Source organism: Ipomoea triloba, chromosome 12 (genome assembly GCF_003576645.1).
Source record: "Ipomoea triloba cultivar NCNSP0323 chromosome 12, ASM357664v1".
In the NCBI taxonomy this organism is placed as follows: domain Eukaryota; kingdom Viridiplantae; phylum Streptophyta; class Magnoliopsida; order Solanales; family Convolvulaceae; genus Ipomoea; species Ipomoea triloba.
In genome coordinates this window covers 20,315,197-20,326,569 of record NC_044927.1, presented here as the reverse complement: position 1 = coordinate 20,326,569, position 11,373 = coordinate 20,315,197, and the positions used below count along the sequence as shown (strand labels likewise).

The window sequence follows — 11,373 nt, the reverse complement described above, 5'->3', positions numbered from 1 at the left end:
TTCTCTGTTGGATCTCATTTTGCTCTGCATCGTACTCTTCCATCCTTCTACTTGGTATCATCACCTCTGCTGGGGCTCGAGCTTCGAACCCGTAACTCAATGCGAAAGGAGTTTCACCAGTAGCCCTCCTTGGGGTTGTGCGATAGGTCCAAAGGATGCTGTCCAGTTCCTCGACCCACGCCCCGCCAGCTGTTTCCAATTTTCTCTTCAAACCATCAAGGATGGTTCTATTGGCATTCTCTACCTGACCATTTGCCTGCGGGTATGATACCGCCACCCGACTATGCTTGATGCCCCATTCCGTCAAAAAGTCTGAAAACTCTCTGCCTTCGAATTGACGTCCGTTGTCCGTGATTACTTGGATGGGGATGCCGAAGCGGCACAGTATGTTCTTTTCCACGAACTTTTTACACCTGGCCGCTGTGATACTAGCCAGCGGTTCAGCTTCCACCCATTTGGTGAAGTAGTCAATGGCTACGATAATGTACTTCCGGCTTCCCGAGCCCGTGGGAAGGGCTCCTACCAAGTCAATTCCCCATCTCGAGAATGGAATTGCTGTGCTCACCGGAGTGTAGTTGGTTGCGGGTCGTCCTGGCAATGTCTGGAACTCTTGACACTTAGGGCATCGCCTGGCGTATTCTGCGCAATCCTTTAACATCTTTGGCCAGAAGAAACCTTGCAGCATGATGCGTCGAGCTATGGTATATGCTCCTTGATGCGCGGAGCACACTCCCTCGTGGACTTCTCTCATCATCAGCTCTGCTTCGTCAGGGTGCACACACTTCAAGAGTGTGCCATTATAGGATCGTTTATACAACTTGTCTTCCAATATCACGTAGCTGGGTGCCCGCAACTTTGTTAGCTTTGCATCTTGTTCGTCCACTAGTAAAGTGTCTTCCTTCTTGTACTTTGTGATGTGGTCAATCCAACATGGCTCTCTGGATTGCACGGGGCAAACCCATGAGATATCGATGCTGGATGTCTCCAAATCCTCAACCTGAGCAATCTTACGAATGTGGCCAGGGATCCCAGTGCTCAGCTTGGAGAGCATGTCAGCGTCAGCATTCTGTTCTCGAGGTACTTGGTGGATTTCATACCCCTCGAATTCTCGCAAGATTCGCAACACTGCGTCCCTGTACCTTTGCATGTTCCCTTCATTGGCTTCGTACTCCCCTATCACCTGGCCGACCACTAACTTGGAATCACACCGGATGCGAACTTTTTCCGCTCGCAGTCCTGCTGCTAACCGCAGTCCGTTGAGGAGGGCCTCATACTCTGCCTCATTGTTAGATAACTTGAAGTGGAACCTGATTGCATAGTAAGCGCGGAATCCTTCCGGAGTGATGAGCACTACTCCACCACCGCAACCTTTACTGTTGGATGAGCCATCCGTAGACAAGGTCCACCATCCCCCATCTTCATTTTCCACCTGCTCCGTCACCTCGCGGGCTGTGCATTCCACTATGAAGTCTGCGAGGGCTTGACCTTTGATGGCGGGCCTTGGTTTGAATTCAATGTCGAACTGGCTGAGGTGCATGGCCCATCTGGCCATCCTAGCAGAGTTAGTGTTTCGTAAGAAACTCCCTAATGGTTGATGTGAGAGTACATGGATGGGATGAGCTTGGAAGTAATGGGCCAACCTTTTAGAGGCGGTGACCGCAGCAAACATTGTTTTCTCCACGGCAGTGTACCGTAGTTCTGCGTCATGTAAAGCCTTGCTCACATAGTAAATGGGACGCTGAGTCCCTCCTTGCTCTTTGACCAACACGGAGCTGATCGCACCCTGTGATATACCCAGGTATAAGAGTAAGGTTTCACCCGCCTCTGGTTTTGCAAGCAGTGGCGGNCTTTGGACTTCTTTGATGGACCGCGGGGGTTCCATGTCCAGAATGGTTTTTACCTTTTCTGGGTTTGGTTCTATCCCATTTCTAGTAACCATAAATCCCAGAAACTTGCCCCCATTGACTGCGAACGTGCATTTCTTAGGGTTCAGGCGTAAATTGAAATTTCTCATAATAGAAAATACCTCGTTAAGGTCTTTGACATGAGAGGCACCTCTGCGGCTCTTGACAATCATGTCGTCTACGTATGCCTCCATGTTTCGTCCCAGTACTTTCCCAAACAACTTGGCCACCATCCGGGTGTAAGTTGCGCCTGCGTTCTTGAGGCCGAACGGCATGACCAAGTAGCAAAAAATACCTTCTGGGGTGGTGAACGCGGTCTTCTCAGCATCCTCCTCATGCATGAATATCTGATGGTACCCACGGAAGGCATCCATGAAACTCATCAATTCGCATCCTGCCGTCTCATCCACCAGCTGATCAATGTTTGGCAAGGGGAATCGATCCATAGGGCAGGCTCTATTGAGATCTGTATAATCCATGCACATTCTCCACGTGGAACCTTTTGGGGCCAGGACTACGTTGCTCAACCACTCGGGATAATAGATCTCCTTGACATGTCCTGCTTGTGTCAACGCGACCACCTCGTTTTTCACAAAGTCCCTTCGTTCAGCCGACATGTATCGCTTTCTCTGTTGTATTGATTTCTTGGTAGGGTCCACGGCTAACTTATGGGTTATAACGTTTCGATTGATACCTGGCATGTCTTCTGGACCCCACGCAAAAACTTCTTTAAACTGTCGAATGACTTCGACTATCTGGGCTCTTAGTTCTGGTGCCAATCCAATGACTTCGACTATCTGGGCTCTTAGTTCTGGTGCCAATCCAGTGCCAATCTTTATCTGGGCTCTTAGTTCTGGTGCCAATCCAGTGCCAATCTTTACGTGGGCTCTTAGTTCTGGTGCCAATCCAGTGCCAATCTTTACGACCCTATCTGCTCGTGCGGGATCGACCACCACGTCTTCCGTTTCAGATGCAGGCTTTGCGGGATCGACCACCACGTCTTCCGTTTCAGATGCAGGCTTGGCGCGGGGCCAGCCCTCCTCTTCTCTCAGCACTTTTTCTGCGATGGTGTGGACCCGCAGATCTCTCTGTCCAATTTTCTTGCACGCTTTGACGTAACAGCTACGAGCTGCTCTTTGATCTCCTCTCGCAACTCCTATCCCGTATGGCGTGGGAAATTTCATGCATAGGTGCTCCATCGAAATTATGGCCTTCAGGTCTTCCAAAGCTGGCCTCCCCAGTATGATGTTATGGGCACATGTGAGTTTCACAACAATGAACTCCATGTTTATCTTGGAGGTGTTGGGGCTCACGCCTATCTCTACCGGTAGTACCACGGATCCCTCCGTCTCTATTGAATCTCCCGTAAAACCAGAAAGTGGAGTCCGTACCTCTTTGAGTTGATTTCTAGGGAGTCCCAGTTTGGTGAAAGCGTCGTAGTACATCACGTTGACTGAGCTTCTGGTGTCTACATGTATGCGATGCACGATGCTGTCGTTAATCTCCATTTTGATCACCAACGCATCTCGGTGAGGCAGTGGACCTTCTGGGAGGTCATCGTCAGAGAAGGTAATGGCTTCCCTCCTCTGCTTTTTTCCCTTTGGAAGGCTGACCACCTCACCTACATATAACTGGCGACTCCACTTCTTCCTCTCTGCCTGTGTGTCTCCGCCTGCAGGACCTCCGTAGATGAAGTGTATGGTCTGCTTCTTGTGTTTCCTGGGCTCTTCTGTGTCTTTGTCAGAGAGATCAGTTACTGTAACTTGGTCGTGTTCCCTTTTCTTACCACTCGAGGATGACGGTTCGGAGCTGTCATCCTTCTTCCAAACATTTTTTGGTAAACTACGCGGAGGTTGTTGTTGGCTCGACTTTTGGCCCGGCTTTTGCTGGCCTGACCGTTTGACGAACTGTCTGAAGTATCCCCTCTGGATGAGCTCCTCAATCTGGCGTTTTAACACGTTGCATTCATCGGTATCATGGCCCACCTGCCTATGGAATCTGCAATACTTGGATTGATCCGCATTTGGGGAGACTTTCATGCACTCCTGCGGAAATTGCACGATCCCCATGTCTTCGGCTTGATTTAGAATTACGCTAACTGGGTGAGTCAGCGGTGTCAGATGTCGCAACGGGATGAGGCGAGGTCGGTCATCTCTTCCCTTCTTTGAGGGTGGTTGGTTTGGTCGTGGTGCCTGGCTGGGCGGACCAGCTTTATCAGGTCGCCCACTCTTTCGTCCTTCCTCCTCATCCTTTTTCCTCCTGTCAGCCTCCTCAGCGTCTGCGTACCGATTGGCCGTTCTCATGAGTTCTTCATAAGAGCGTGGGTGGTGGGCGTTCATTTGTTTGTGGAAATCGCCTGACCTTAGTGCTTGGATGAAGATGAGAATCGCTGCCTTTGAATCGAAGTCATATACGTTGTTGACTTCTTTTTTCCATTTGCTTAAGAAATCTCGTAGGCTTTCTCCCTTATCCTGTTTTACCCCACCAAGATATGAGAATGGTTTCTTATGTTGTATACTCCCTGAGAAATAAGACAAGAAACTTTTGGATAGCTCTGCAAAGGTCTGAATTGATCCGTCTGGGATTGTGTTAAACCAATCTTGAGCAGTCCCGTCCAAGGTGGACAAGAACGCTCTACACATTATGGCATCGCTCGCCCCAATCATGACCATGGCTGCCTTGTATCTTGTCATATGGGTACGTGGATCTGAAGTGCCAGTGTAGGCCTTGATAGTGGGTAATCGAAAGTCTTTTGGAAGAGGAACTTCCATTATGTCAGGAGAGAATGGAGCGGCCATTCTTACCTCCGGTTCTGGTGAGTGTTCTCTTGCTTCTACTTTCTTTTCCAAATCATCTATCTGCCTTTGGAGTCTTTCCACCAGGCCTTCCTGTGGTGTTTTGTGTCTAGTGGAGTGACGCGAAGCCAATCCACCAGATTCGCCCATCCTTTCACCGGATGGTCGTTTGGTTACTGCGTTTCCTGCTTGGGCACGGGGACCTCTATTGGAGGATCCTTGCACCCCCAACCGATCTCGGATAGATCTAGAAGCCGCCGGTTGTTCTCGAACAGATCTGGAAACTGGTTGAGTTCCACCTTCGTGCCGTTGAGTTCTGTTTTGCCTCGGAGATTGCACTTCTTCCTCCAGAGGGGGTGGTGGCGGTAAGATCTGGCCTTGCATTCCTGCGACTAGTTGGGCCATCGTCGTCGCCGCCTGTTGGATGATCTGCGCTGCCGCCTGAAGGTCCACCACCTGGGCGGGAGCAGCGGTTGCTGGGAGGGGAGTACGGCCACCACCATGGTTGTTGTTGAGTTGGCTACGGAGGTCACCTTCACCATGGTTGTATTGTCTAGCAAGAAGTGTAAGAAGTGTCAGGGCCCCCCACTACGTGGTTGTGAGCATTTTTATTCCATTCAGTTCAGTGACCGTTGGACATCAATACCTGAGGTATTGAATGCTGACCGTTGGACATCAATACCTGAGGTATTNCCTACATATAACTGGCGACTCCACTTCTTCCTCTCTGCCTGTGTGTCTCCGCCTGCAGGACCTCCGTAGATGAAGTGTATGGTCTGCTTCTTGTGTTTCCTGGGCTCTTCTGTGTCTTTGTCAGAGAGATCAGTTACTGTAACTTGGTCGTGTTCCCTTTTCTTACCACTCGAGGATGACGGTTCGGAGCTGTCATCCTTCTTCCAAACATTTTTTGGTAAACTACGCGGAGGTTGTTGTTGGCTCGACTTTTGGCCCGGCTTTTGCTGGCCTGACCGTTTGACGAACTGTCTGAAGTATCCCCTCTGGATGAGCTCCTCAATCTGGCGTTTTAACACGTTGCATTCATCGGTATCATGGCCCACCTGCCTATGGAATCTGCAATACTTGGATTGATCCGCATTTGGGGAGACTTTCATGCACTCCTGCGGAAATTGCACGATCCCCATGTCTTCGGCTTGATTTAGAATTACGCTAACTGGGTGAGTCAGCGGTGTCAGATGTCGCAACGGGATGAGGCGAGGTCGGTCATCTCTTCCCTTCTTTGAGGGTGGTTGGTTTGGTCGTGGTGCCTGGCTGGGCGGACCAGCTTTATCAGGTCGCCCACTCTTTCGTCCTTCCTCCTCATCCTTTTTCCTCCTGTCAGCCTCCTCAGCGTCTGCGTACCGATTGGCCGTTCTCATGAGTTCTTCATAAGAGCGTGGGTGGTGGGCGTTCATTTGTTTGTGGAAATCGCCTGACCTTAGTGCTTGGATGAAGATGAGAATCGCTGCCTTTGAATCGAAGTCATATACGTTGTTGACTTCTTTTTTCCATTTGCTTAAGAAATCTCGTAGGCTTTCTCCCTTATCCTGTTTTACCCCACCAAGATATGAGAATGGTTTCTTATGTTGTATACTCCCTGAGAAATAAGACAAGAAACTTTTGGATAGCTCTGCAAAGGTCTGAATTGATCCGTCTGGGATTGTGTTAAACCAATCTTGAGCAGTCCCGTCCAAGGTGGACAAGAACGCTCTACACATTATGGCATCGCTCGCCCCAATCATGACCATGGCTGCCTTGTATCTTGTCATATGGGTACGTGGATCTGAAGTGCCAGTGTAGGCCTTGATAGTGGGTAATCGAAAGTCTTTTGGAAGAGGAACTTCCATTATGTCAGGAGAGAATGGAGCGGCCATTCTTACCTCCGGTTCTGGTGAGTGTTCTCTTGCTTCTACTTTCTTTTCCAAATCATCTATCTGCCTTTGGAGTCTTTCCACCAGGCCTTCCTGTGGTGTTTTGTGTCTAGTGGAGTGACGCGAAGCCAATCCACCAGATTCGCCCATCCTTTCACCGGATGGTCGTTTGGTTACTGCGTTTCCTGCTTGGGCACGGGGACCTCTATTGGAGGATCCTTGCACCCCCAACCGATCTCGGATAGATCTAGAAGCCGCCGGTTGTTCTCGAACAGATCTGGAAACTGGTTGAGTTCCACCTTCGTGCCGTTGAGTTCTGTTTTGCCTCGGAGATTGCACTTCTTCCTCCAGAGGGGGTGGTGGCGGTAAGATCTGGCCTTGCATTCCTGCGACTAGTTGGGCCATCGTCGTCGCCGCCTGTTGGATGATCTGCGCTGCCGCCTGAAGGTCCACCACCTGGGCGGGAGCAGCGGTTGCTGGGAGGGGAGTACGGCCACCACCATGGTTGTTGTTGAGTTGGCTACGGAGGTCACCTTCACCATGGTTGTATTGTCTAGCAAGAAGTGTAAGAAGTGTCAGGGCCCCCCACTACGTGGTTGTGAGCATTTTTATTCCATTCAGTTCAGTGACCGTTGGACATCAATACCTGAGGTATTGAATGCTGACCGTTGGACATCAATACCTGAGGTATTGAATGCTGAGGAGCTGAACGTCTGTCATCAACGCTGAGGAGGTGAACGTTGGTCATCAATGCTGAGGAGTTGGACCGTTGCGCATTGATGCTGAGGAGTGAGGTGTCGGGTAGTTTGAACGGCAACTTGGTTATGACAATGGTTCTGGGTCGGGTACCCAATTACCCTGTCAAATAATAATAAGAAAAAAGAAAAACCACATGCATCACCTTGCAAGAAGAAAAATTTCAAGAATGGGATTAGTCTAACTTGTTTTACAACGACGGTCTAGAACCAATAGAAGTTTTGACCTACAATGACACCCCTATTAATATTATTCTCAAATTAAATAGAAATACAAAATTTTTCGTAAGTTCTTTTGTATGTAATACTCTCTACTTTAATTTAAAAAATAAACTCTCCTATCACATCATCATTTTTACAATTCAACACTATTTTCTTTACATCTTACAATTTCGATCAACTCACTTTCAAACTATAATAATAATAATAATAATAATAATAATATAATGATGATAATAATATAATTTAGAGTACAGTTACTATAAAAGAAAAAAATGTCAAAAAAATTGTTTAAAATTGCCAGAATCTAACTTGCAGAGTTTGACAATAAATAATATATATATATATATATATATATATATATATATATATAGTCCGTACTTTTCTTAAAAAATGGTATGGCATTTGTCACGTTGGATTGGTGTTTTAAAATTATTTATATCTCTGAGCTCCTTAGCTTCAACAATATTCTGTACTGTACAACTGGTGGTTTACTGGTTTAAGGTTAGCTCAACCGTCCGTCCCTCCCTCGGAAAGGTTGGATTATTTGTGTACAAAATTATTATAATCACAAACAATTTCCACACTATCTTTGTAAAAAAGAAATGCAGTTTTGTTTATCAGTCATCGTCACGTACTGCTCTTCTCTAATGGAAGAAGGTTGCCAATTGGACGGATTTTCCAATACCCATAAATGTTCACCTTTAAGAAACCATGAAACCCACTTTTTTTGGGTAATATATATCCCAACTGTTCTATACATTGAAGGGAAAGGGTGGTCTACCCAAAATTTGTAAAGAGAGATGGCTAGCCTTGGCAGTACATGTTCTTCTGGGTTGGTTTTCAACAATAAAGACTCATCAAGAAATGGAGTTTCCGTTTGCCAATACAATGGGCTTAAACCGGTTCAAACCACCCAATTGAGATTGGGTTCAGCAGCCTCTAAGCCAAAAGGTGACACTATGATTATAGTATTTTATTATGGTTACAATGTTGTTTACTTCTGATCATGTTTTTGTTGATGTTTGATTGTTTCTGCTGCAAATTGTATAGCTAAATGAAGGCTTTTGTATGAGCCCTTTTTGAATCATATAATAATTGTTCACTGTAATTACTAAACGAAACGGCTGCTGTTTCGATCTCATTGTCTTGAACTGAATAATGGTATTAAGAATTTCCTGTTTTCAGGTCCAAGATGCAGGAGAATCAGGGCCATGGCATCTCCAAATGTTTCGGCTCCCAAGCGAGAAACAGACCCCAAGAAAAGGATTGTCATAACTGGAATGGGCCTTGCTTCTGTGTTTGGCAGTGATGTTGATAAATTCTATGAGTGTCTTCTTGAGGGACAGAGTGGAATCAGTTTAATAGACAGATTTGATGTTTCGAGTTACTCTGTTCGGTTCGGGGGACAGATACGAGACTTCTCCACTGAGGGCTATGTAGATGGAAAGAATGATCGTCGTCTCGATGACTGCTGGAGATACTGTCTGGTTGCTGGGAAGAGGGCCCTTAATGATGCAAATCTCAGCCAACAAGTTCTTGATACTGTGAGCCTTTACAATGCTGTCAATTGTAGATTATCACTAAAGGCATTGCTTTCATGACCAAAAAAAAAGAAAAATGTTTTCTTGTATTGTGCAGATGGACAAATCCAAGATTGGCGTTTTGGTTGGATCGGGATTGGGAGGAATGACAGCTATCAGCAATGCCATTGAGGCCCTAGTTCAAAAAGGATACAAGAAAATAAGCCCCTTTTTCATTCCTTACGCGATTACCAACATGGGTTCGGCTTTGTTGGCTATAGACACTGGTTTAATGGGTCCAAATTACTCGATTTCAACAGCTTGTGCAACTGCAAATTACTGCTTCTATGCTGCTGCAAATCACATCAGAAGGGGTGAAGCGAATATCATGGTGGCTGGAGGGACTGAAGCGGGTGTCATGCCTGCTGGGGTGGGTGGCTTCATAGCTTGCCGTGCCTTGTCTCAGAGAAACGACGAACCAGAAAAGGCTTCAAGGCCATGGGATAAAAACCGGGATGGCTTTGTCATTGGCGAAGGCTCTGGTGTACTGGTATCAATAAATTAATTAGCCCCATCTGAAATGATCTCCAACTAGGATAGTTTTTATATAACTTAGCTTTGATTTGATCCCAATTTGTTCTTGACATGTTTAGGTTATGGAAAGCTTAGAGCACGCAATGAAACGAGGCGCCAATATCATTGCAGAGTACTTGGGGGGCGCTGTCACCTGTGATGCTCATCACATGACTGATCCCCGATCAGATGGGCTTGGCGTTTCGTCCTGCATAATCAAGAGCCTGCAGGACGCTGGCGTTTCTCCTGAAGAGGTAGGGTTTCTGTTTCGGTTCTCTTAGAGAATTTACGTTCATCCATACAGATTATCACAGGTACATTCTTTTTAGGTGAACTACATTAATGCTCATGCAACATCAACTCTTGCTGGAGATTTGGCTGAGGTTAATGCTATCAAGACAGTCTTCAAGGATACAAGTGAAGTTAAAATGAATGGAACCAAGGTGAGAAATTTACAAAAACTCAACTAGCAAATTAAAGAACTAGAAGTTTGGTTTTTGAGTTCTGTAATGTTTTTTCTGTTCCAATGTATATATTCTTAGTCTCGAGTTAAACATTGCCATCTCGATCGGCTGAGTATTTATAACACTCTTTTCAGTCTATGATTGGGCATGGACTCGGGGCTGCTGGCGGGCTGGAAGCCGTTGCAACAATCAAAGCAATCACGACAGGCTGGCTACATCCTACTATTAACCAATATGTACTATATATCATTCTATCAATTATCAAACACCATGATCAATTAATCAAAATTTTTCTTCTGTTTTCTGACAAATTCTTATTATCAACTGCATTTTTGGATGTGTTTCTCGTGTTATTATAGGACTTGGAGCCTGAGGTTACTATTGACACTGTCCCAAATGTCAAGAAACAGCATGAAGTTAATGTTGGTATGTATTCTCAGAAAACATTACTTTCATCATCAGTCTGCAGCTCTTATCTAATTCAGCATTCTTTGTGTTTTGTTCTTATTGTTGCAGCTATCTCCAACTCATTTGGCTTTGGTGGGCATAATTCAGTTGTCGTGTTCGCGCCTTTCAAGCCCTAAACAGATTCAAGGGAAATCACTCTTAGTCTTGTGCCATTTGTTATTCCTCTACATCAGAAACTCTATGTCAGTTCACTTAGAATCTTACCTCGGATGCAACAATTTTCTGAAATATTGAGGTTTGGGGAACATTGTCCCTTGTACACTCTTTCAGACTAGGACCAAATTAAAATAATGTTGTTTATGCAACTTCTCAACGAGCTAGAAATACCAATCCTGTCAAACAATTCTTCTGTAATCTGTAATTCATCTTTTGTGATTACTACTCTTCAATAAACAGTTTGGTCTTTGGCTCTTTGCTAATGTTTCTAACATAAACGAAGGCCTGAAAGGACCATATAATGACTGTGCTGCAGGCCCCCATATGAGTCATAACCTCGACGGAGCAATTTATTGACAGTGGATCCCAAAAAAGTGTTGCATGGATTTTGGATACTGAACAAGGTAAAATGGACTCTTGAGTCCATCTTTACTTAAGGAAAGATGGACTCAAGTTTTTCAGTTGCCAAAGAACAAAAGCCAAACACGACTTTGTTTTTATTAATACAATTATCTGTTTTTATTAATACAATTATCTACCCAAAAAATCACGGCTTTGTTTTTTATAATTTAGATTTTTTTGCTTGTTCACATATTATAAGAGATGATGAGTCCGTTTTTTTTTTTTTTTTTTTTTTTTTTTTCAAAT

At 45.6% G+C, this 11,373-nt stretch overlaps 2 protein-coding genes across 2 annotated transcripts in view; one reads left to right on the top strand and one right to left on the bottom strand.

Annotated features, from left to right (window-relative positions):
• Positions 1-3,973, bottom strand: part of LOC115999507 — a 4,557-nt gene extending 584 nt beyond the window's left edge. Inside the window, exon 1 of the mRNA XM_031239355.1 lies at positions 36-3,973. Within this exon, the coding sequence (XP_031095215.1) occupies positions 36-3,973 (3,938 nt within the window). The remainder of the gene's footprint in view (positions 1-35) is intronic.
• Positions 3,974-8,272: 4,299 nt separating this feature from the next.
• LOC115999805 (3-oxoacyl-[acyl-carrier-protein] synthase I, chloroplastic-like) lies at positions 8,273-10,980 on the top strand. The gene is made up of 8 exons (XM_031239723.1): positions 8,273-8,495; positions 8,730-9,088; positions 9,183-9,614; positions 9,718-9,891; positions 9,967-10,080; positions 10,236-10,337; positions 10,461-10,527; positions 10,618-10,980. The coding sequence occupies exons 1-8, from the start codon at positions 8,345-8,347 to the stop codon at positions 10,683-10,685; spliced, it is 1,467 nt and encodes a 488-aa protein (XP_031095583.1). The 5' UTR covers positions 8,273-8,344; the 3' UTR covers positions 10,686-10,980.
• The last annotated feature ends 393 nt before the right edge of the window (positions 10,981-11,373 follow it).